The sequence below is a fragment of the Xyrauchen texanus genome, chromosome 8 (genome assembly GCF_025860055.1).
Source record: "Xyrauchen texanus isolate HMW12.3.18 chromosome 8, RBS_HiC_50CHRs, whole genome shotgun sequence".
In the NCBI taxonomy this organism is placed as follows: Eukaryota; Metazoa; Chordata; class Actinopteri; order Cypriniformes; family Catostomidae; genus Xyrauchen; species Xyrauchen texanus.
In genome coordinates this window covers 24,891,084-24,917,244 of record NC_068283.1, presented here as the reverse complement: position 1 = coordinate 24,917,244, position 26,161 = coordinate 24,891,084, and the positions used below count along the sequence as shown (strand labels likewise).

General features: G+C 37.5%; 2 protein-coding genes and 1 long non-coding RNA gene across 5 annotated transcripts; 2 read left to right on the top strand and 1 right to left on the bottom strand.

Annotated features, from left to right (window-relative positions):
* On the top strand, positions 1-5,269 carry cd2bp2 (CD2 (cytoplasmic tail) binding protein 2). The gene is made up of 7 exons (XM_052132434.1): positions 1-61; positions 1,095-1,168; positions 1,547-1,681; positions 1,945-2,102; positions 2,229-2,796; positions 3,106-3,191; positions 5,047-5,269. The coding sequence occupies exons 2-7, from the start codon at positions 1,096-1,098 to the stop codon at positions 5,155-5,157; spliced, it is 1,131 nt and encodes a 376-aa protein (XP_051988394.1). The 5' UTR covers positions 1-61; position 1,095; the 3' UTR covers positions 5,158-5,269.
* Positions 5,270-11,780: 6,511 nt separating this feature from the next.
* Positions 11,781-22,643, top strand: prr14 (proline rich 14). 3 transcript variants are annotated; one of them, XM_052132816.1, is made up of 8 exons: positions 11,781-11,910; positions 13,330-13,471; positions 15,706-15,749; positions 15,853-18,600; positions 20,933-21,086; positions 21,734-21,843; positions 21,949-22,017; positions 22,317-22,643. In XM_052132816.1, exons 2-8 carry the CDS (start codon positions 13,469-13,471, stop codon positions 22,639-22,641), a joined length of 3,453 nt encoding a protein of 1,150 aa, XP_051988776.1. In that variant the 5' UTR covers positions 11,781-11,910; positions 13,330-13,468; the 3' UTR covers positions 22,642-22,643. The 3 variants fall into 3 exon arrangements, 2 of the variants coding, with proteins under 2 accessions (XP_051988776.1, XP_051988775.1); XR_007971144.1 differs by lacking the exon at positions 11,781-11,910 and adding an exon at positions 12,045-12,126 and having other exon boundaries at positions 21,738-21,843; positions 22,317-22,395; XM_052132815.1 differs by lacking the exon at positions 11,781-11,910 and adding an exon at positions 12,045-12,126.
* A 1,636-nt stretch (positions 22,644-24,279) lies between these two features.
* On the bottom strand, positions 24,280-26,048 carry LOC127648235 (uncharacterized). Its single transcript, XR_007971145.1, has 3 exons — positions 25,657-26,048; positions 24,580-24,806; positions 24,280-24,409 (listed from the first exon to the last, which is right to left on the bottom strand). It is a non-coding gene; the product is annotated as an uncharacterized LOC127648235 (long non-coding RNA).
* Positions 26,049-26,161: the final 113 nt, after the last annotated feature.

Sequence of the window (26,161 nt, the reverse complement as noted above, 5' to 3'; positions counted from 1 at the left end):
TGACGTTGTTCCGGTTTTAGGTTTACTTGAATGGCGCAGCGGGCAGAGCTACAACAACCAGGTAAATAATTTAAACAGTTGTCGAAATTGTACACGCCGAGTTCAATAAATGTTTTTTCAAATCGAGATAAAGTCTATTTTATGCTTCGTTTTGTCATTAAATAAATGATCTTGGTGCATGACGCATTAGCTCGCGCTGTACTATGCTACATGCGTGCTTCCATGAGGATTGTTTATCAAGCGTCGTAATTTGGTTTGGAATAGTGTGCCAAACCAGTAATTGCAATGCATTTTATGCAGGGCTATCTAGATTATCTGAACGTCTACAGTTGTTCTTCTAAGAAGATTAAGTGATCTTAAGTTTATAGAAAGATAGCGATAGGTTTGTCCTACTGCTTTGACATTTGAGAGAGGCGTTGCAATAGTTTATATGCTCCCGAACACTAAAAGGGTCTTTCACGGTGAAGCTCTTTACTTTCATATAAAGTGTTTGTTTTGGGCCTTTAAACTTTGAAGGTGCACTTATTTAAAACGTTTTACTCCTAAACAAATACATTGTTATTATTATAATAATAAAAAAAATTATGTGGTCTCGCAGTCATATCAGTTACCTTATAAAAGCTGTTTTATTCTGCCCTCAAGGGTGCAGCCATTTTAAACTCTTTTTACATTTTAGATTTTAGAGTATGTTTTGATGAATACTACTCACTTAATCTCGGTAATCACCCTGTTATTGGACACTTTCACTCATTGATTAAATTAATTAATGGCTGACTGTGAACAGTGAATTTCTACAATGGCATTGTAACTCAGAAATATTGTGTTTGTATGATGTGGCATTTACGTGTCAGTGTAAATCCAAAACAACATAAACAAAAATATTACTGAGTGCACCGCTCCCTGTGATGTTGAACAGGTTCCATCTTTTCGATTGGTTTTGGAGACCCTGCATGTCTAGAAAGAGACATTTACTTGCCTACTGGATGGATTTAATTCATTTTTTATTATAGAAAGTAATGTGAAATTAATAGCCACATAACAAATTTTTATCAACAGTTTTACTCATGCAGTTAAATTTTTCATGTCTTTGATAGCATGTCAAAAAGAAAAGTGACATTTGAGGATGACGGTGGGGAGATTACTTTGGAAGAAGAGGCTCCAAAGAAAAGGTAATTGCCATATATATATATATATATATATATATATATATATATATATATATATATATATATTAGTACTGTCAAAGTGTGCTGTTATTTACATTACAGTGACAATCTGCCTAAAGAGGAAGCTTCACAACTCACTAACAAGTTGAATTCACTGTAATTCTAGTTTGATGGAGTTTAATTATCAATTTATCTCCAGGCATACCAAATATCCACATATCTATGTGAAAACATTTACATCATACCTTCCTATACAATTTACAGGTTATTGATTGACATTAATATGAGATATAATGTACAGTTTGATTGTTGTTCAAAAACATTAAACTGATTTAAATGTTTTGTAATGCTCTGTTACACTGTATCCTCTGTCTTTTCAAAGATGGTTGATGGTGTGATTGGGCCAGGATCAAGATTTAAGGAGAAACACTCTTTGGACAGTGATGAGGAGGATGAGGGAGAGGATGTAGAGAAGAGCAGCAAGTACAATATCCTTGCCAGCGATGATGTGGAAGGTCTGGTAATATTTGGTCTCATGGACATTATGAAATAAACTCAGAACATTGCAAAATGCTACTCTTTCACTTGATGTTTTATGCTTCAATAAACCTTTGTATTTATTTCCTGTTAAAATTTCAAGAAGGCCCTGGGATTTGAAAACTTTTACATAAATAATAATTATTATGTAAAAACAAAAATAATGAAACAAAAGATAATAAAGAGAAATTAAGCATTTTGGAGCATTAGGTTACTTGTCTGACAGTGTCTGTGTTTATAGGTCAGGAAATGGCAACAATTGACTATGATGAGGGGGTACCCATCACCCCCTTTAACCTTGATGAAGAAATGCAAGAGGGACACTTTGATTCAGAAGGAAACTACTTTGTCAACAATGATAAGGATATCAGGGACAACTGGCTGGACAATATTGACTGGGTACATTCTGTTGCATGAATAAAGATGAATAATTTAGAATATAATTTGAAATTTTAATATTTAAGTAACATTCAGAGATGCTTTATGTAATGATTTTATTTGATTACCCTGTATCTCTTCAAACAGGTGAGGATAAAAGAACAGCCAGTGAAAAAGAAAAAAGGCCTTGCAGCTAAACGAAGGAGAAGAGCTGGTGATGAAGATGAAGCAGAGGAGGAAATACAGAGAGAGGCGCAGAGGAAAGAAAGTGATGAAGAGGAGGAGGAGGAGGAGAAAGAACCAACAGAAGACCCTCTGGCTACATACAGCCATTATCAACTCATAGAAGCCATCATTGAACTGATGTCGCCTGGAGAAACAGTGGCTGCTGCTCTTCGAAGACACGGGGGTCTTGGAGGACGAAAGAAAAAAGGGAAGCCAAGAGAAGAAGAAAAAGAGGAGACTCCAAACAGAGATGCTGATAAACTAGACAAACTAACAGCATTGGCAGACAGACTGGTGGGCATTGGAGAGTTTGAAATTTATCAGAAGACCTATGAAAAACTGGCCTACAAACTGAAGGGAATGAAACAAGGAAAGACCGCCAAAATTAAAGGGGACAGTGAGGAAGAAGACGATGAACTTGACATGTTTGGTGACAAATTTGACGAGCGGCATAGTGTAGAAAAAGATGAGGATAAGGACAACGACAGAGGTGAGAATAAGTGGATGGGTATGTTTTTTTTTTTTATGGTGCCGTGGAGAGGTACATTTATCTTTTAACATTTCATTGCTGTTGTTCTTGTGATTTTGGGCCAATGTGATGAAGTCACCCAAACAGGTGGTGATAAAATGAGAAAGTCCATTTGCAAACAAATGACTCTACGAGACTTCTAAGATAATTGCTAATTGTAAAATGTTGTGAATTATTATTTTGACTTCTGTAAATGTGAGACTTTTTTTGTCACATAAATTAATGCATACTAATCCCTCTGTAATTGCATCCATGTTTTCTTCTCATCAGTGACTGATGAGGTGATGTGGGAGTACAAATGGGACAATGAGGAAAACTCTGAGCTCTATGGGCCCTTCAGCAGCCAACAGATGCAGGTATGACATTATTGGTGCTACGTTACCAAGGGTTCATTTGTAGATATACAACCCCAATTCCAAAATGTTGGGACAGTTTGGAAAATGCTATTAAAAACAAAAAGGAGTGATTTATAAATTCTAATCACCCAGTGCTATATTTAAAGCACTACACCAATACATTATTTGATGTTTTACCAAGTGAATTTAATAGCTTTTTTTGTTGAGAAAATATAAACTCATTTCTAATCAGATGATTGCAACATGCTACAAAAAAGCTGACATGGGCAATTTAGGACTTGTAATTATCCGACGAGTTGAAATAAACAGGTGAGGCAGTCGTGTTATAGTATATAAGGAGCCTCCAAAAAAAACCTAGTCCTTCAAGAGCAAGGATGGGTTGAGGCATGCCAATTTGATAACCGATGCATCAGCAAATAATCCAGTGCTTTGAGAACAATGTTCCCCAATGACAAATTTGGGGGATTCTGTGCATTTCACCCTCTACAGTGCACAATATATTTAAAAGATTCAAGGAATCTGGTCAAATCTCAGTGCAATCTTGGTGCATAAAAAGCAAGGTAAAAAAACACTTCTTAATGTGCGTGATCTCTGTCAAGTTAAGACAAAATGAAGTACAATTTTGATTTGTGCCCCTATATGCTCAGAATATCCCTGCATTTTCCAGCAAGACAACATCAAACCACATACTGCCGATTGTTTGGCTTCATAAACAGAGTGCTAGATTTGCCTGCCTGCTCTCCTTTCCTGTCTCCAATTGAGAATGCTTAAAATATGGCAAGGAAGGCCTAGTACAATTGTGCAGCTGAAGACCTGCCTAGTAGATGAATTATGGAAATGTCTTGTCTTCAGCAATCAAACGCTTAAGTGTCATTAGAAGTATTGGTGGTTACACGGTAATAAACATTTGACTGTCCCAACTTTTTTTGGAGTGTGTTGCTGTTATCTGATTTGAAATTAGTGTATATTTTCCCCCCCCAAAACTTCACAAGGTAAAATATCAAATAATGTGTTGTAGTTTTTTTTATAAGCAAAGGCTGAATGAAATGTAAAAATCTCTCCTTTTTGTTTTATTAGCATTTACCATACTGTCCCAACTTCTTTGGAATTGGGATTGTAATAAAAATATTTTTTCTTATTTTTATCACCCAAAAATGAAAATCCTCATGATATACTTACCTTTAAGCCATCCCAGATGTGTATGATTTTCCTTCTTCAGCAGGACCGAAGTGAAGATTTTTTTATAAGCAGATTTTAGCTAATTAAAATGTTTTTTAATTATCAAATGGTTGCTTCCGCTCAGCACTGTATTGCTGTTTGAAACTTTCACGTGACGTTTGTTTCTCTGATGTATACAAAGTGCGACTTCCAACTTCTCGTGTGAACGCCCACAGTGTTTACGTCACTGATGCATCGACTGCTGGCAGGAAGCAATTTCTTTTTTTTAAAGTTAATACATTTTTAATTAGCGATTACTTTCTTACACCAAAGTATCGATTTGTTCAGTAGACATTAATCGATCAACTGTAGTCATGTGGATTACTTTTATGCTGCCTAAATTTGCCTTTTGTACTGTCTGATTGCCAGCAGCCTGATGGCACGCATTTACTTGAATTGTATGGACAAACTGAGCTAAAATCTGCTTATAAAAATCTTCACTTCAGTTCTGCTGAAGAAGGAAAGTCATACACATCTGGGATGTGAAAGGTAAGTAAATCATGTGAGGATTTTCATTTTTGGGTGAACTAATCCTTTAATTTTTTCACTCTTGTTATTTTTTTAATAATTTGTCTTGAAGGTTTAAGTATTATCAGCAAAAGTAGTGTCTAATATATTTCTGTATCTTTCATTTTAGGAGTGGGTGGACGAGGGCTACTTTAAGGATGGTGTATACTGTAGAAAGGTTGACCAAGAAGGTGCCCCTTTCTACAACTCAAAGCGAATAGACTTTGAGCTTTACACATGAATTCCAATTCCATTCATTTTCTTTAGCCTTTCTGTGAGGGCTTTTCTGATTGTTTACTTGTAATTTGTTTGATACCTGATGTGTTTTAGAATAAAGACTTTTTTCTGGCTGGGCCCAACTTCATATTCTGATCACTATATAATCAACACATATATAATAATTAGTTTATTTGATTTACGAGCTAACACACACCTATGCTTTTTTAACACGAGTTGAGGCAAATTATATACCCTTTAATGCAGCATTTGTGTGCTATCGGAATGATCCTACTTTCCACTTCTGAAGTGGTAATTACGAGTACTTCACATTCAAGTGCTTTGTTGTCAGAAAAAATATCTTATATTTCACAAGGAACCTTTATTTAGACACAATTAAAAATATGCCTCTGCTTGCTGATGAAAAATGTATTTTGGTCTAATACAAGCTATTTTTATGGTGTAAAAATGTGTATCAAATAGTTGCTGATATACATAAATTAATATGACCAAAATAGTAAGCGTATTTAGAAAAACCTGTAATTCACTAAAGAAACTACTCTCTGCCATGTTGAAAGTGTAGGACACCTCCCATCTCTTAAACTCGGGTATCAAAATGATCTCCCGAGTTTAATTTGTGCAACAGTGGCAAAGTCGGTGATGACGCGTTTCCGCCTCAAATCTTGCCATTTTTTTACATTATACATTTTTTTTTAAAATATTGAGTGTAAGTTTATAACATAATGCTCGGTGTGATTTTACATTTATGCATTTGGCAGACGCTTTTATCCAAAGCGACTTACAGTGTACTTATTACAGGGACCAGCGACCTTCTGATTAACGGTTATGTGCTTTAACCCACTACACCACCACCACTCTATTACCCTAGAATTACTTTAAAAAATGAATTTCCACAGCTGTGAGGGGGTTTCTTTTACAGCTGGCGAAAGAGTGACAGTCAGTTTTGCATATTCTCCCACCTGACTGTCTTAATCCACTGCTCTCTATTTTTTCCTCATCTAGAAAGTAATTCAAACATAATAATGGATTTTTCTATTTCTTTTGGTCTTGGAGAAAATGGGTAAGTGAAAATAGTATTTGCTGTGGACTGCCATTCACCGCTGCCGAAGTTTACCCAAACGTTTACTTCCGTGTTCCAAAGCCAATCGTAAAAAGGTATATTCAAGTGATGGGTCGTTCATTAAAGGGTAACTAAACCCTAAACCAACTTTTTTTAGTTAATGATCTGTAAGCATGGGGCTTTATTAGTACTGGTCATTGATTCAAGTAATTTTTTTGACATTTGTGTATAAAGTGTTTTAATTCTACAATATATGGTGTGAAAACGTCTGAGTGCTGCCCTCTTCAGGTTGAACGGTGGCTACTGCAGTTGAAATTTCCTATTGGCTGTTGTGGTACTTCGTGACGTAAGCGGTGACAGCTGACGTAAGCAGGTTCCAGCTCACCACGCCAGATTCATGTACATGTCGTCTTGCGACCGTGTGAGGAATAATAATAACATAGAGTCTGACAGCAGCTGTCAATTAATCCGTCACTACGAGTCTCAGGTCTGGCCAACAGTAGTCGCACAAGGATCCAGTGGTAAAAAAGTTGGTACAGATATATGTGTATATAGTTTCTAAGAAGCATTAGAGCACCAGAAGGGATTGCATCAAACACTAAGGCATATTCCTTCAGTGGTATACCATACTTGTCTAGAAGTTTGGAGTATGACATTAATTTACCACTAGAACTGAGGAGCTGTTTAACCAGATAAACTCCATGGACAAGCCAGTTTTCCAAGAACAATGATTTGTGTTTTTATAATATGTTTCTGTTGTTCCAGATGTAGTACTTGTGAGGGGAAAAGTTTGATATTTTAAGGGGATTCTTTCCACATTGTAGCTGCCAAGTAAGAGGAACTTAAGACTTCCAAGCTTTGAAAACAGGTAGTTGGAAATAAAATTCCAGATTGAGTTTGGATTTTTTTTTAAACGGTTTTATCCAATTTATCTTAAAGGTATTGTTGAGGGTAGAGAAATCAAGAAAGTTTAGACCACCATTTACATAGGAGTTCATTAATACTGATTTTCTAACATAATGGGTTCTATTTCTCCATACAAAGTTGTATAGTAAGTTGTCAATGACCGTAGAGATCCGTTTGTTGACATTTAGAGATAAGGCTGCATAAGTAAGACGAGATATGCCCTCAGCTTTGGTTAGCAAAATACTTCCTTTAAGAGAAAAGTCTCTTTGAAGCCATAAATTAAAAAAAAAAGTCTTTACCTTTCCTACGACTGGGTTGAAATTCAAAGAGCATCTGGTGTCGTTGTTTTTGTTAATAACAATTCCAAGGTGTGGAATGGTAGAGATAGACGGAACGTTACAGTTTTTAAGGGCGAGCAGCTCACACTTATTGATATTTAAGAATAGACCAGAGGCTTTAGAGAATGTCTTAATTGTATCAGTAGCAACTGAAACCTGTGAGGCATCCTTTAAAAATAAGGTAGTATCGTCAGCTAGCTGACTAATGATTATTTCTTTTTCAGCTATTGTGATACCTTTCAAGGGGCTGATCTTAATGAAATCAGAGAGTAGTTGAGCACAGATCAGAAACAAGTATGTGAGACAGGACACCCCTGCCTGACGCCGCGCTTTAGGTCAAATCTAGATGAGGTGTCTCCATACAGTCTAATTGAACAATTTGCATTCTTATATATGGTTTTAATTACTGTACAAAAGTAAGTGCCAAAGCCAAATGTATCTAAGGCCCTTAAGAGAAAGTTGTGGTCTGCCTTGCAGAAATCTAGAAACAGTATATAGCCATCATCATCACTAAGATCAGCATAATCAATGAGGTCCAGTGGCAGTGGTGGCTCAGTGGTTGAGGCTCAGGGTTATTGACCAGAAGGTCAGGGGTTCAAGCCCCAGCACCACCAAGATGCCACTGTTGGGCCCTTGAGCAAGGCACTTAACTCCAGGTTGCTCTGGGGGGATTGTCCCTGTAATAAGTGCACTGTAAGTCGCTTTGGATAAAAGCGTCTGCCAAATGCATAAATGTAAATGTCCAGCACAAGCCTGATGTTATTGGATATATGTCTATGCCTCATAAACACAGTTTGGTTTTCATCAGTAATTTGGTCCAAAACAGCTTTTAATCTTTTGGCAAAAACTAGAGCTAGGATTTTGTAATCATTATAAAGAAGGGAAATTGGCCGACAGTTGTCAATGCATAGCGGATCTTTCCTGTGTTTTGAAATAAGGGTTATAAGTCCTTGAGTGGGAGGGAGAGTTTGATTTTCAATGCTTTCTGTGTACACGCTGTGAAGGGAGTTGTTCTTCAACTTGCCCCAGTTGTTCTGCAAAAGCAATATAAAATTCAGAGGTTAAGCCATCAACACCTGGAGATTTGTTGAGTTTTAGATGATGAATGGCAGACAAGACTTCATCTGCAATTATTGGGCTATCACAAAGATATTTTTGGTCATTCAAAATTGACTTTGTTTTAGTGAGGTATCCTAAAAAAGTGTTAGCTGCTACCTCATTATACTGAGATTTATACAAATTTTTATAAAAGGTGGAGCAGTAATTAGCTATCTTTTGGAAATCATCAGTGTTATAGAAATTGTAATACTCATTGATCAGTAATAGTCATCGCAAGGGAATGCCCCTGTGTCTGAGGAAAGCAGAGGGGGAGGATCTGCTTCTGTTAGAGACCTTGGGGAAAAGAGGTATAAAAAACAAGTCAGCCCTCCCCTTCAGCGTCTCACTCATGGCACAGATTAATTCCTGTGTAATGACTGGGTCCTTCTTGCAAGAATAAATTATTTTAAAAGACTGTTTGATTCAGAGTGTCTGAATCTTACACAGTCTTACACAGTGATAATGGTTGGTTAATAATCTTTTGCCACAACAATCAGTAATAACACCATTAATGCTGAGTTTTTGAATAGAGTTGGATTTATTGTGGGATCGTTCTAATTGGAAGAAATAGGCAGTGTTTTGCTCTCCTTCCGCTAACCATCTACACCTTGACCTCACAAAGGCTCCCTCTGCTTTTTGCTCTGTATATTTCATTCAAGTGATTTTGCAGTAAAATTAAATCCTGTTTTTCATTTTCTGATAGATTTTCAGGCATAATCTGAAAGAGAGCAGTTATTCTGGTAATTGTCTTTGTTTCTTCCACTTTTCTGGATTTGGATAAAAAGGAGCCGTACTCTCTTAACAATTTTGACACCTCAAATTTAAAGAGCTCCCAGTTTCTGGAAAAGTATTTTTCTATTAAAGCCTTGTTCCAGAAACAATTAATCAATGTTTGGACCTTCTTAATTACTAAGTCATGTTTTAAAGTAGAGTTATTAAGTTTCCAATAGGAGCCTCTTTATGATTGACTAGCTTTGGATCTAAAAGTGATTTGGAGTGACACAGCTGCACAGTGTGTCTGTGAATGGAGTTGTTAGCAGGGCCGGCCCAAGCCTTTATGGGGCCCTAAGCAGAATTTGATTTGGGGGCCCCTCAGTGCCGCCAATATGACTGAATATTGTCAATGCATGATTATTCGCACACTATAAATCTAACACACCCCTTATCAATTTTATTAGTTGTAGCTGTGTTGCTTACAACATTCCAATGTCTGCCTGGCATGATTTCACCCTTCTACGGTTTTAAATGTAACAGTAGCACACCTATATTTACCCAATGTTGTTATCCCTCTGTTACCAGTTTTGTGTACTTCCTAGAGAACAATTTGCAGCAGAAGCTGTAGACTGCATCATTTCTTTTTAAATAATTGAGTCAGCTCCACTTACATTTTTTCCCCATGAATTAACTTTCTGTAGGTGTAGTGGAAGCTTCTGCCATCAGGTTTTTCAGGGAATGTGAAGTTTTCCTTTATAGGCAGTGGCCCTCTGCTTACCAGATCAGTCCTTTCTGAGTCTGACAGGATAGATGACCACATCAGTGGATGCACGTGATGGGAAGTGCTCCTCGCATGCAGAGGATGGATCTGATGAAAGATGAAAATAATAATAAAAGCTAGCCATGGTAGATGTCATATTAGAAGGTAATGCAACTGTCTGTCAAAAACAAAGGCATGGTTTATCCATATAAATATAATGATCTGGGATTGTTGAAAAATCATCATCAGCTGTAGCACTGGAACTTGGGTCAGGTGGCGTTGGTTGTGCCCCACGTCCAAAATATTTCAACAATGCTCCTAGGGAAGTTTCATAAGAGTACATATTTGACAGAATATTTGACAAAATGTTATTTTCTCAACACAAATTATTATACACAGCAGCAAGCCATCTGTACTCCTAAAACAACAACTCTTAATCTATAACTAGCTAATTGAGGCATAATGATATTGGAATATAATAGCAAAGACCCCAAAATGGTAGACTAATGTAAATAATGTTACGTTGTTATCAGTACAAAGTTTATGGAACAGAAGCTTATTTTTATTACAAAATATATACACAGGAAAGTTATTTTTACACAGAAGACAAAAACTTGAATCTAAAACTTGCTAAGTAATATGTTGTACTAATAATATATTAAGATGTCAAGGCTATTTACGGATGATTAATCAAACTTTCCTAAAAAAGAAGATATGCTACATAGGCTATGTTAACTAACTAGCCAGCTAATGTTAGCTCATAACTTAGCCTAGCTACTTAACACCTTTATCGTGCTGTTTTTTTCTCTTCCTCTGTTTTCTTCTTTTTCCTTTTCTTTGCACCAGAGGATATGTCCTTTTTTGTGACATTGCTGTTTTGCTGTCTGAATGTGCTTGCATCCTGCAGCCCCTTAACATAATATTGCATTTAATATTGCGTTTTTGTATAATTACCATTGACAGTATAATAACAAAAAACAAAAAAAAACAAATGTATGTGCTCTTGGGGGCCCCCTGGTGGCCGCCGGGGCCCTAAGCAGCCGCTTAGTTCGCTTGTGCCTTGGGCCGGCTCTGGTTGTTAGTATATCAACCATAATGCTATTACTATTTAGGCGGTCAGAAATGAACCGATAGTCAATACGTGACATTGAAGTGCAAGCCTTATTACTCCATGTATAGAGTTTAACATTAGGATTTTTTTCCAGTCATCTGGCGCTATTTTTACAGTCCATGTGTACGAGTCGTACGTTGCTTTGTCACGTGACGCCTGTCGAGAGGTGAACTAAATAATTTCTGTTTCTAATAATTTGTCCTTGGCTGCATTATCATTTTTTTCCTTATTGGGAGTATAATCAAAGTTTGCGAAAGTAGACGTATTGTGGGCGATTTGGCTATTGAAATTTAACATTTCAGTTTAATTCTGCTCAAATGAACGAAATGGCTTGAATAAAGATTCGTTCATTTTGCTGAACGAGACTCTAAGATCCAAGTCAGTAAAATTATCCGATCTTCCCATCACTAGTCTTTTCCGATAGCAGACAGGATAAGTTCACATGGGGACAAAGACTGTTTATGGCATTGCTATTGGTTGGATTTCTCCCTCCTGAAACCCAATTGGTAAAGTCTTTGAGGCTTGAACATTTCTAATTGGCTGAATTTTAGAACGTACGTTAGAGGCGGACTGTAGTCAGGTTCTGATTGGCTCTTGGACGGACCTGGAACTCACTCGCACCGAATCATTTGTCTGAACCGTCGGAGTGCACTAATGGTAAAACTCGGGCGCCGTCCGGCATGGAAATGTCACACCAACAGCGAATTACGGGTTTTTAGAAACAACGCCTGAAAGAGACGTTTTACAGCTACTTAAAAACGTTTTTTTAGGTATGTTTGCAGTTTATTTATATCAGTATCACCCGAGCCTGTTTGAATTACAAGGTAGTAAAAGCACTCAATTTAACGTATTTTACGGGTATTATGCGTAGATGGCAGCATAGCTCAGCTAGCCGCATTTACGTCGACGACATATACAAAACCATACCAGTGTCTGGGAACTTAAATCTCTAGTAAAGCGGCTGCAGAGCAAGATAATTCATATTTGTAAGCAATGAATAAATGGTGTAGCATCTTCGTTTGTGTTTTGATATATTAGGCGGCAGTCTATTTGACTGTGGTTATGGCTTGTTTTGCTTCAGCGAATGTCTGAGAAATAAGAATTGAGTAGAGCTGGATGTCGATGCGGTTAGCCGCACAGCTAACTTCAACTACACACGTTTAACGACGAAAAAAAGTCCAATGAATAGGCGACTTTGAATACAAAAATATTGCAAAATAACTGGGTTTTTGTCAAACAAAATACTTGGTATACAGTTTGCTCCCGTTTTCAATACAGCAAAGAGCTTAATGTTCGCGATGTGTAGTTGGCTGGTTAATCAAGCGGAAATATTTCATTTATTTTAATTTACTAAAAATGGACGCGAACAGCTGCGCCTTAACAATAGAATTGCATTTGTTTTCAATTGAAGATGGCATTCTATTGTCGCCATAAAGAGCAATGTTTTAATTAGCTGAGAATTTCTGCTAATTGCATCTTTCATTGTTTTTACTTTTTTCTGTTGAATCCGAATGTAGCTCTTCTATTATACCGTATTGTTTGTATTCACTAATGGGGTTTGTTTGTTGTTGATATGTCTTAATATTGCTTATGGAGAGATTGATGAAGACAGCAGGTGACGGGTGTGATCACTGCATTTCACCCGTTAAACACTTACATAATACTCTTATTCAATATTTAATGTTCAGTGTTCGTGAAAGATCAAGGAGAATAAAATCAATATTCCTGGATAAGACATGCTCTAGAATACTGTCTAATAATAATAAATGAAATAAAATAAAACAAAGGTCACACCGACCAGCGGATGAAGATAAAGCAAATCAAATGTAAAGAACACTTTCGAAGAGCTCTTTTTAGCTTTATTGGGCATCCATCTACATTTGAATATATGGAGCCCCTGATTTTTGTTGTTGTGCATATTGTTCCTTTAGGATTATTAATACAAGGTGAATAAGCAGTGAAGCACCTGTGTGGGAGTAATGATAAACCCATTAATGCATGCTGTAATTCTTCTTAAAATGAGTTTTGAATTTTCCTGCAATAATTTATTTTTAATATTTTGTAAAAGCTGTTGACCAAATATTGCCTAGCTGTAAGGTATGTTGAATTGTGGATCAGAGCTTGGCAAATTTATCATGATGTAAACTTGGAGAGTGGAATGGTTAACCTGTACCCTGCTTATTCCACAGATGCAATGTTTTTGGAAAGTAGATGGCCATCACAGGACCAGAAAAGAGAATCAGAAGGTGAACAGGCTCAACGATGAGACCCAGTCACCACAATCTCAACACTTAAGATCATCCCAATAAAAAAAGAGAGGAAAACGGCATGGTAATGTCTCACTGACTCTGTGCCATCCTTCAGCACCTATTTTGCCACACATCTCTGAATTCGGTTTAATTTTACTCTATACAACAGTGCAATCTTCAAGTTAATACAAGTTATAGAGATGTAGTCAAGTAAAGAAGCTCACATCGTATGCTTACCAATTTATGGGGTGAGTCTCATGAAAACTGTCTAGAGTCTAGACAATGTCTAATATTTAACCCTAAATCAATAATAAATAAATAAAACTTGTAAATATATTATGCACAAATAAAATGAAGCCTACATTTAGAATTTAGATATTTTTTTTGTTGTGACATTATTTTCAGGTCACAAACAAATTTGGCTCAATAATTCTCATCACCATTAGAATCACACCATGCAATTGTAGAATGAAGCAAAGTTAGCTTAAGATGTGCTTATGTTCTACCAGTGGAGTGTTGTTACCGTCGCCCTCTTATTGGTCACACCACTGACCTTAGGGGTGCTTTCACACTAGTACTTTTGGTGCGCACCAGAGTTCGAATGACGTCAAATTTCAGTTAGTTTTGGTTCAGCTCAACAAGTAAAGACGCTAATTACCACACCTGGAGTCACAAGTTCAAATCGAGGGCATGCTGAGTGATGCCATCCAGGTCTCCTAAGCAACCAAATTGGCCTGGTTGCTAGGCACAGTAGAGTCACATGTGTTAACCACCTCGTTATCGCTATAATGTGGTTCTCGCTCTCGGTGGGGCATGTGGTGAGATATGCGTGGATGCCACCGAGGATAGCGTGAAGCCTCCACATGTGCTGTGTCTCCATGGTAATGCACTCAACAAGCCACGTGATGAGATGTGCGGATTGATGTCTCAGATGCTGAGGCAACCGAGTTTTGTCCTCTGCCACCTGGATTGAGGCAAGTCACTACGCCACCACGAGGACTTAGCATTGGGAATTGTGCATTCCAAATTTGGGAGAAAAGTTTTTAAATTTTAAAGTTAAATACTTCCATCTGGTGTACTTTGAGAGCAAAATTAAGAGGCTAGTGTTGTGCTCTTGTAACAATTTTGTGCTCTTAAAGCTGCAGTTGGCAACTTTGAAATAAATTGAACCGTGAGAAACAGCGCCCCCAGTTCTTCCGCATTTACATGATGCTCTTCACCTCAAGCCAGGGTTTAATTGACAGCCGTTCACAAACCGAGCCAAGGCCTGCCTTGTCAAAAGCGATTGGCTAAAATATTTTTGTATGCTCATTATGAAAAGCATGGTACAAACTAGGGATGTCAGTTTCAGCTTTTTATCTTTTAATGTTTTCTCAGACTGCTAACGATAGCTAGCCATTGAAGCCGTAAGCAATGTAACGTTATGCCAATTAACCTAGTAGCGTTAAGGTTCTTGCTCTTGTACACTGATGATAAATTGTGTGTGGAGTAGTGTTTATGCAGTGGATACATTTAATATTAGTTAACGTTACTTGCCTCAAAGATTTGTCGACTTCGACGTTTGTGTGAGCGCTTGAGTTTATAGCAGCGGGTGAGGAGCTGACTGGTGCGTCAGAGCGCAAAACCCAAACTTTTATTTTATGTTATTATGAGACTGAGAAGTGCAAAATTATTTTAGATCAGAAATGTAAAATTGTGTTTGGTTCATTATGACACTGTGGTGGGGAAAAATTAGACTTGCGGCGGGCTGCCAGAGTCTAGTCAATTAATGGGAAACACTGTAATGCATTTCTCATACCTGCGGCTGCTTGACTCTAAATAAATTACCTGCACATTCAATTAATTTGTGGCAGACAAACATTTTGTGCATGTAAAGTTATGGTTTGTAAATCCAAAGAGATGAATACTTAAATAACAGCAAAGCTGATGTCTTGAGTTGTTGCCTAGTTACAGTGGTAAATATTTGCCGCTTGTACTCACATTGATAACATAATCGGACTGTGGTTTGGATCCCAAAAATATTATGTTAATGGAGACCAGTGGGGGCAGGGGATGGGGGAGAAAACAAACTCTGGTTTGGTCCAAGCAATCGAACCAAGTGTGAAAGCACCCCAAGTCTGAATGATGGGAGTGGTGCTGCGATGGTTATTTGACATTGATCTCATCACACGACTGAAATGAATTTATTTTACAGTTAATTATTATAAAATATTTAAACACTTACAGATGTTACTGCATATTGTGTTCATACTGCAATGTGTTAAATGCTTTTATTACGGTTCGGTTTTTTGTCTTAACCCATTTTATTTTTCCCAGACAAGTTTTGGAGTTGAAGCTGTGATGGAGGAACAATATTCAGAGTAAGTTATGCAAATATATCCTAAGGAAAATATGTCCTGTATTATTTTTTTCAGTTGTAATTTCTTCATAATGTCTCATAATTTTTATTATTGTTGTTGTTAGAGGCAGCAAAATGGTATCTTCCTGTGCAACCCTACAACTGGGAGATGGCAGCCCCTCAAATGAGCTTAACAATGACCAGAAACCAATGGAGCAGGGATCCCTAGAGAGCCCTTCAACAATTAAAAGATGGGAGATAGGTCCACTTCTGCAGTCATTTAAATCTAAGATGGCTAGCTTTACTGAGATTGTCATGAGCCCTGTTCGCCTTTTTAAGCCCAGTGACTCGCTGTCCTCAACCAGATTTTCTGATCAACAGGAACATTCAACAACAGAGTCAAATGAAGAAAGTTCATCCAGGACTGAGGAGAGTGAGACTACTGGTGATAAATGTAAAAATAGGTTGTTTTCAAAAAGGCCTTCATCAGAGAGAGTACAGTGTAACGTTGCTCCAAAACGCCATAGAGTTGCACAGAGACTGAATTTTGGTACATTTTCAGGTAGCAACAATAAACCAGATCTGTATCATATTAAATTGCACAACGATATAAAGGTTGCATCAAATGAAGAAAATCAGATACACCGTCCCTCAATCCATTCACAAGCTGTCCATCAGGATGGAATAAATGATTCCAGTCCTTGTAAAGCACAAAGTCCATTTCTCAGGACAAGACCTATTCCGTCCTCTGACCAACCTTTGAATGAAGCAAGTGCCAAATGTATGTCTTGTCAAGCCAATGTACAAACTGATGAAACTGTTGCTCAGCAGCGACTAACAGGTGAGAGACAGACCCAAAGCAGTGAAGTTGATGATAGTATCACAGCCTGTGGACATAGTAGTGATTCCTACTATTCACAGGAGGTATCAAATAATTTGAAACCAGAAACAAACTCTGTATTTGCAAACAGCACAAAAACAACTTCTTTAAACAATGGTTCTGAAGCCTCTTCTAGTATTTATTCTGTTTTTCACTTGATTGGTGAAGACACAAGGAAACATAGTGTGTTTTACAGTGAGCAATCCAATTCACAGATGGCCATTAGGAGAAGCCCTAGAAAGTCGGTGAAACGTCTGTCAAAGATTGCTGAGCCCACCTACACTGAATTGGCCACTTTTTTGACAGGACCAAAGACTCTGGACAATGATATGAAGGAATTACAGTCTGAAAATGTTATTGAATGGACACGCCACTCAGTTAAAATATCAGACCAGTGCCGTTTAAAGAGCACTTCTGTTGTGGAAGTGAGGGCAAAGAGATGCCGAGAAGTACCTAGAAGAGAGGCAAAGAAAGTCTTGCTGGCAAGGGGGAAATGTAATTTGCAAAACACTGAAGAGGAAGACCTAAGGCCTGCAAAGAATAAAAAGGGCAAAGACAACATCACTTTGAAAAAGCATCAGGAGGATGCAATAATTGTTCAGATCAGAAAAAAGAGGGAAGGGATTTCCACAGTGCAACAGCTCAGTAATACTGTAGATGTTCATATGATAAATTCTGTAGTCTCTGAGACCTCAGAGTCTTGTGACTCCACGGAGATGAAACAAATAAGACCAGAAAAGACAGTACTGAGGAAAAGAAAAAATGTCAAATGTGGGTTGTTACTGACCTCTGGCAATGAAGCTGATACCACTGATACTACATCCTTCCAAAATCCTACAACAAATGTCTCAATTGACAAGAGCTTATGCTGCAACAATTTGAATACCATGTATGATTGCAATTATGGAGATTCCAGATCATCAGTGCCTTCAGTATTGCAGCACCCCATGCAGGCACAAGAGACTTTTGAGAAGAGTGTCGAATCTCGAAAGACAAGACAACATTTTCTTAAAAGTGCAAGAGGTTCAACTTTCCAAAAAAGGAATCTTCGTCCACCCAAGCAGAAATTTGAGGACTACAGTACGACTTCAGTAGTTGATCCAGCAGGACCCAGTAAACCTGCAAAAAGAACACTAATTCAGAACAACCTGTTTTTCGATGAAACTCAAAGGACTATTTCAACTGAAGAGCAGAAGTCATTTCTGTCTCCAGGGGTACTTATGTCACCGCCAGTGCAGCCTGATTCAACAGCTCTATTGCTGCCAGAAAGAAGGCTAAGAAGACCTACAAAGATTCTGAACAGACAAAGTAAAAAACATGTTTTTGCTGGAAAAAGGAAAGGTTTTATTGCAAGTGAAGATCAGGCAGAGACCCAAGAAAAGACTGTGGAAGCTATTCCGGTAGTATCGTCATCAGGTAGCGGCTCCAACCGTCTACTGCGCAGTTACTCCTGCCCTGAAATCCCTTCCTTATTATTCAGAGACTCTTGTTTAACCCTGTCCCACACGCATGACAACAGTACTACCTCACCCAAGAGCTCACCCATTCCACTTTCCACCCATTTTCACTCTCCGTCCAAGCGTACTCGCCGACACACTGTCTGTAGTGTGGAGATAGAGCGAGAAATTGCCCCTCTTTGTCTCCGTAAAGAGGTGTACCCAGCTACAAGGGGTGGCCACCACAGTGGTCCCTTTTCCCCTTACTCTCCCTCAATCTCTCTCACAACCCTTGCCTCTTGTTTTTTGTCAAGTCCTCTAGCCTTCTTGTCTAAAAGCTCAAGCCAATGGCGTAGTCATGCTAGCGACACCAGCACTGGCAGCGCTCATGCCGTTGCCTCCCCTTTTACATCCAATTTTGTCAAGTCCTCATCGCCATCCTCCTCCAGCTCCCCCTGTACATCCACTCTCACAGCCTGTCATGCTTTAACCGGCCCCTCCACTGTTGTCACTCCCAGACCTGAGACTCCTTCTGCTTCTGTGTCATCACTCTGCAGGTAATTTATCAGATTCCTACGTATTGGTTCTCATTCACTAACAGCATGTATGTATTTGTAAAACGTTTGTGCAAACATTTTCACACAGAAATCAAGATTCATCAAGAAGTCTACACTTAAATTTATTCATTTTTTTTAATAAAATTTAGAACTACCTGTGAAATCGCATGTGTGCAAAAATTACAGACACTTGGTGGCTTTAGAAACATGGAATTTTAAGCAGAAATGTTTTTCCAGGAGCAGAGTTGGCTATAGGATTGCTACCTTCCTGCAGAGTCCAGCTCCAGTCCTGCTCTAACACACATGCCTGTAATTTTCAAGTACTCCCGAAGACCTTAAATAGCTGGTTCAGGGTTTTTTGATTAGGGTGGGATCTAAACCGCACCATCACTATTTAAAAAAGTAATTTTTAATCAAATCTAGACAGGCTCCATTTCCAGCAGCCATCACTCCCACACCTTATCCTTGAGTGATCATGCTAAATTGCTAATTTTGTACTAGAAAATCACTTGCCATTATATCAAACATAGTTGAAAGCTATTTGGTTTGTTAAATGAAGCTTAACATTTTTTTTGTTTTTGTTTTGAGTTGCCAGAATATGCAATAGACTGGCATGTCTTAAGGTCAATATTAGGTCAAAAATGGCAAAAAAGAAAGTTTTCTCTAGTAACTCATCAGTCAATCATTGTTTTGAGGAATGGAGGCTGTTAAATGCTTAATGTAAAAAAAAAAATGAAGATTTCATACAATGATGTACACTGCATTCTTCAAAGACAAAGGGCAACTGGCTCTAACAAGAACATGTTGAAGGCAAGATGTACAACTAAACAAGAGGATAAGTACATCAGAGTCTCTAGTTTGAGAAGTAGATGCCTCACATATCCTCACCTGACAGCTTCTATTGAATTCAACAGTCATGTAATAAAGCATTGCAATCGCAACTGCATTATGTTCTGCAACTTTTAACGACCAACTGAACTTGATTGTCATCTAAAATTTATTTTAGCATCATAATGCAATTTACATTTTCAATTTACAAGTTCAGCAAACACAATCTGAAGTAAAGAGGGTTAGATTTAATATATTTAAAAGTATTAAAATGTTAATAAAATTTTCTGAAAGTGAACTCCGCATTGGACAAATAGTTCCTATAGTGGTTGCTTATGGTCTTGAAAAAAGTTCCATGATTGTGGAAAAGGAACTTAATTACATCACAAACAGTGGCCTTGTCGATGTGCATTATACGAGATATGTGTCCGCACTCCTAGAAGTGTCATGACGCAGATGTGTTGGCAGCATCGGATCTCTGCAGGTATGCCGTTAAGATCAGTTCATAATCGCGTACAATAAAATTGTCTTTCAAGGATGTGTACTGTCATCATGATTGACACAGGCTAATGATTGGGGTAAATTCAGTCATTATATTTTTGTGTTAATTCCAATTTTCTCTACAAAGTGTTTCCAAACCAGTTTTGCGTGACATTTGAAGTACCGACATAGTTTATGAGCTAGAGTTAAACGGAAAAATATTATGTCGACACGTGAAACTTTAGTGATTAATTTGCGTTTCCATTGGCTTTATTTAAAAAATCCTGGGATGTGTGACTCCAGCCAGGTCTCCTAAGCATCCAAATTGGTCCGGTTGCTAGGGAGGGTAGAGTCAGATGGGGTATAACCGCCTCGTGGTCGCTGTAATGTGGTTCGCTCTCGGTGCGGCATGTGGTGAGTTGTGCATGGATGGCGTGAAGCCTCCACGCGCTCTGTCTCCACGGTAATGCGCTCAAGCCACGTGATGAGATGCGCGGGTTGACGTCTCGGACACGGAGGCAGCTGAGATTCGTCGTCTGCCACCTGGATTGAGGCAAGTCACTATGCCACCACAAGGACTTGAGAGACGTTATTAATGTCCTGACTATACATTGTGATCAGTTGAATGCCACTTTGGTGAATAAAAGTACTAGTTTCTTTTCATTAGAGCAAAAGCTGTACATTAATCCAGACTTTTGGCCACAGTGTAAAAACTGGCGAATGACTTCACAGCAGACATGCGGAAAGGCCTTATGAAGACCGTTTGAGCAAGTTTTATGCAAATTACAAATTTAGCTTAAACTTTTCTGCAGAAATGTATGCAACTTGTATGCAGTTGTTAGTGAATGACACCAATATCTTATTCATAGCGTAATTATGCACTGTTATCCTAGCAAATAACGTGCAATGTAGCATTTTGATTTTGTCAGAATGGTTATTTCCTGCTTCACCTATTCATAAATAAAACCCTTCAGAATATGTTACAGAAGGTCATTAGTTTAAAGTCTTTTCTTTTTTCTTCTAGTGCATTTACACAAAGTTCTTTGGATGGAGACAATGGGATGCTTCAGATGGAGTGTGAGGAAGCAATGGATGAACAAGAGAGATCAAACTTTGGCCTTCAACTCTCATCTACAGCCATCTCAGAGGAAAAAGCATTATCAGACTCCGAAATCAAGGTGCAAGACTTTTTTCAGCTTTAAATAAATGTTTCTTTTACTATGGTTTTGAAGTAAACAATGTAGCTTTTTTTTGTACAGTACTAACATAAGATAGTTTTGCCTAAATGTTTTACAAAAACATTTGTCTTAAGGTGGTTATTTTTATCTTCAGCTTTAGTGTGCCAATATGAAATATACATTTTATACTCTCAAACATTCCTTTTGCAAATATAATAGATTAGAATAGAAGAACAGGGAGTCCTGCAACAGATGGCATGGCCCTCACAGATCCCCCCACTGAACATCGGGTCAGTCTGGGATTACACGAAGAAACATAAGTAATTGAGACAACCTAAATAAATAAAAGAACTGTGGCAAATTCTCCAAGAAGCTTGGAACATCCTATCTGCCAACAACCAAGAAAAACTGTGTCCTGGTGTATGTAGGAGAATTGGTGCTTGTTTAAAGGCAAAAGTGTTCACACCAAATATTGATTTAGCTCTTTTTCTGTTTACTGGACTTTGTATGACGCTTAAATGGTTAATGAAAACTATTTATGTCATTATTCTTATAAAGAAATCCTCATTTTGAAAGTTTTGCACAAGTGCCTAAAAATTTGCACAGTAATGTACTTTTTGTTACACCTTCACTCTTCATCCAAACAGACAGAAATCAAGGAAGGTCATCTGGGAAAAGTGTCCTCTATTCGTATCCGTAAAAAAATTCCAAAGCCTCAAAATAATCTCACCCCTATGGGCCTTCCTAAAGTCATCAGGTGTGTATGTAGAGAAAACCTCCTTTCTGTCCTTTTTTTCCTTTCTGATCTAATTTACATTTTATTTCATCACACCCCTAAGATACACAGTTTGTGTTTTTACAGAATAAAGAAGAAGGATTTTAGCTTGGAGGAAATCTACACAAACAAAAACTTCAGTAAACCTCCTGATGGGTGAGGATTTTTCCATATGTGTGTAAAATTTTGCATTGTGCCAATTTACAAATTTTTCATATATTAAATTGGTTCTCAAACTTTTCAGGCCAGGTACCACATCAGATCTGATGTTTCCTAATAATTATTATTTTATTTATTTTTTTTTAACATTGAGGAAATTGACCATAGACTTGAATAATTTGCATTAAAGACTGTATTTGTTAGTTGTTGTGGAGAAAATGAAGCAACATGAATCTTAAGATCTTAATTGCATTGTTTTAACATCTGGTCAATTGAGCTGTTTTCAATTTTTTCAGACGTTTGGAAACAATTTTTGAGGAGCCTCTTAACCGGCGAGATGGCTCTCAGGCTATTGTAGGCCAAAGAAAGGTAAAGCGCTTTGTTGAATTCCCTGAACTCGGTGTTGCCAGGAAGCCCAAGAAGCCTCTGGTTGGTGGAACAGCAGGGGGTGGAGCCCAGAGGAAAGCAGGAGGGAACCATGGGTTCTGTAGAACCAGGCGAGGTGTCGGGGCCTCTTCTAAAGTGGAGGATGGGCTTACCTTGCAGGAGTTGGATTCACTCCTTTGCTCCAAGCTTGAGGAACTAGACACCTGGACAGCACTTCAGCAAGTTGCATGCTGAGGCAGAGATCTTGTTTGTTCTGTGCCAAACAGGCTTCGTTTGCATTTTGTTCCATGACAATTTATGTAATCTACTGTAAATTCATCAAAACCACATTAAACAGAACTGCAGAGATGTAAAATATCTTTTGGATTTATAATGTACTGTAAAGGTAAAGAGAAATAAATGTTAATGCTTTATATATAATTTACAAGGCCATTTTCTTTTGTTGAGTCGATATAAAAGTATACCTATGCAAATAGGTAACTTTACAACCAGCACTGTTTCTCCTCTGTTATGTTGTTTATAACCCTTCAAAGGAAGAGCACTTGTTTACATTAATCTGTGGTACATATGAGCAATATCGCCAATTCCTGCTCTCTACATCTCAAAAGTGAGACTAGATGTAGAGTCCCCAAAGCACACAATAAAATGCACCATTAGCCTCTCAGTATATTTCAGACAACATTTTAACTTGTCTTTGCGTGAAACTGAATGCCTTAATACACTCGTAGGTGTGTTTGAATATTTTCATTATGCTCAAGAAGACAGCACAAAGGCCTTTGCAAAGTTACAGTGCTGCATTGAGTGAGAATTGTTTCATTGTTCATGTTTTAAATGTGCTGTTCATTTAGAACCATAAAGAGTTGAGCTTGAAGTTTTCTGTGGTTTTACTCAGGTACTTGAACGTAGATCATTCACTTCATTTTGGCTTTTGATCACTTTTGTTGTAAAGATTTAGTATTTGTATTGTTTAAACACGTTAATAAAAAGTGGATGGTTTGTGTGTAATATGTTTCATATTTTGTAAAGACTTAAGTCTTTATTTCTGATCGAACATGTTTGAACTGTGTTTTATATTATAGTGTGAAGTCATTTGTAAAAATGTCACAATGGAACAGGTGTATTTTGACTTACACTTTTTATTGTGAAGTCTGAAAGACCTGCAGTGTACAAAACAAAGTACAACTTATTGAAAGGAGTACAAATTATTTACAAGGAGAGAATGTTTATAATGTAACCAAATCTGTATCTCAATATTGAATAGCTACTTGTGCAAGAGTGTCATGCTCTCTATAAGTGTCTCAATGTTTATTTCAACATTGCATTAAGAAACTAAATAAAAAAAAAAAAAACAGCTTGCTACAGTATCAATATAATATTGTATACATTTTTGTCTGGACTGAGATGATGACTGCTTGCTTGATTCTATCTGTTGCATGTAACAAATTTGAGAAAGCTACTGTACCTTTTTTGAGCCACCTGTATATGCTTACTAACTGCAGTGCTTTTGTTGTTGTAAACTTATTATGGTCATAGAGAAGAGAGATTTTAAGTGCTTAGTTTAATATACTTTTTTGCACTTTCCAAATAAGACAACTTCAAGCACCATTTAAAACCCACAGTAAATTGAAATAAACACACAAATTGCCCTTAATGGACAATCTGTTGTTATCAGGTTAAGTTTGTAGATGGTTTTAAGTGTATTGTCCAATGTGAGTGATAAAATCCATGGCAGTTTGTTTCTGGTCTCTCACAGTTAATTTACATTGGTTGCTTAGGATTTTTAAAGACATCTGTAGTAATAATGCTGCTGTCTTTAGTCTATGAGGGTTAAGAGATAGGACAGTAATCCTAGCAGTAATGGAAAGATTACAATTAGAACCACCCAGGCCACAATTGACCCTATTCCCCATTTCAAAGCTTTTCTTGAGTACTCCTTAACCTTTGAATTTCCTTGTGCTCCCAATCCATTGTCATTTGGAAGTGTTTTTCTTGTCTGTCGAGCCTGGAAAATGATGAAAGTAAGCATCAGATTTCAAGGTAGAACATTTTTTCAAGTTTGGAGATTCTTAGATGAAAGTTTGCTGAGACTTTCCTGCCCCCATATTTTATTTATTTTTTATTTAATATTACAGTTTTAATGTTTTAATAATACTGAACGAATAGGATAGTTACCTTGACAGAGTAGATAAGGGACATAATACCAATGCAGGAGAGCCCACATACAATGCTGCATATGGCTAATTTCCGGTGGTCAGTGTCCTTGCAGAAGGGACTTGCGTGTAGACCTTGACAGCAGGTGACAGTGTGCAAGTCAGCCATCTGATCAGAGCGCTCTTCAAGTAAAGCATCTTCAGCCTCTACTTGTCTTAGTTTGTTCTCACTGCCTGGATCACACATCTCTGTTCAGAGTAACAAAGTATGAAGTTAACTTGGAATTAAAGGCACTTACTGAATTTTTAAAAGGATTGTTTTTGATAGATCTAATAATTAAATTTTGTTAGAGTCAAGTTTGACACATTTACAGGTGAATTATCAAGTTAAGCAGTGATTTAAAAACAAGCTGGACAGGTTTTTCACTCATAGATTTTTTTTACTTTCAGTTCTAATATTTGGAGGCAATCTTTAATTAATGATTGAACTTGATCTAAGACAGACACCCAGAATAAGAATAGATAGGTATGTACACTATATTGTAACACTTTGACAGGGACTGTCCCTCAAACCTTTTAGGGTGAGCTGACCTTTTTTTTTTTTTTTATCTGTGTATTGGGGCCCTGAAAAACTGGTATGGCAACCGAAGATATGTATGAGAGAGAAACTGGCATCAATAGTGCAAGACACCAATGTACTGTAAGATCAGTGCCGGTTTTGGTTATTAACTGCTGGCCAATAACAAGATTCATTATTTGGACAGGGAGTAGGTCATTGGTCTTATTTCTTTTTGATCTACAAAACAAAAACAGTCCAAAATTATGAACTGGGACATTTGATAAAAATTAATCTACAGAACTCTTAATTGTTTTAATAAAAGCAGCACTTAATAAGAGTAGCCATCTCTTTTTTACTCCCAAACATCACAATGAGAAATGTTATGTGAAATGGTGAAAAAGTATTTTTCTTTCATACGACGATGGTGAAAAGAATCTCATTAATGTAAAGTCTGGTGTCAGACAGACAATCATCTTAAAAATAATCAAAAACACGTCAGTTGAAACACTTATTGAAACCAAATACTGTGTCAGTACTTACAGACTTGCCCAGACTTGATCTAAGGGAAGAATGGTCTGAAATTCCTCAGTTCAACCAGTGATCCAAAGTTACTAAATAACCAAGTTTGGATGTTTTTGCCCAGCGTAACTGGCTGGTGGTTGATGCCTTGCTTTTCTGCTTCTTCTTTCAGTTTATGTAGAGCCAAGAGTTGTAGTATCCTGTGACAAAAATGTCACAAATGGTTGTCACAACTTCCCATTAAAGCTTCCTCTTAAACTCAAATACATAAGATACATTTCATATAGCTTTTTTATATCCAGTATAGTTTCCTGAGCCGTGTAGGAGAAGAAATCAGTGTCTGTGTGTGTGTATAAATGAGATAGAGAAACTCTCTGAAACTGGCACAACTGAATGATACGACGAAACACCACACCTCCTATAGTTTTTCTCTGTCTTACTCCCACCTCTAACACAGCTCTAAATACTTCCTCCCCTCACATTCTTGAGGAACTACGTTTATCTCTCTGTTTACCACACCTTGTTT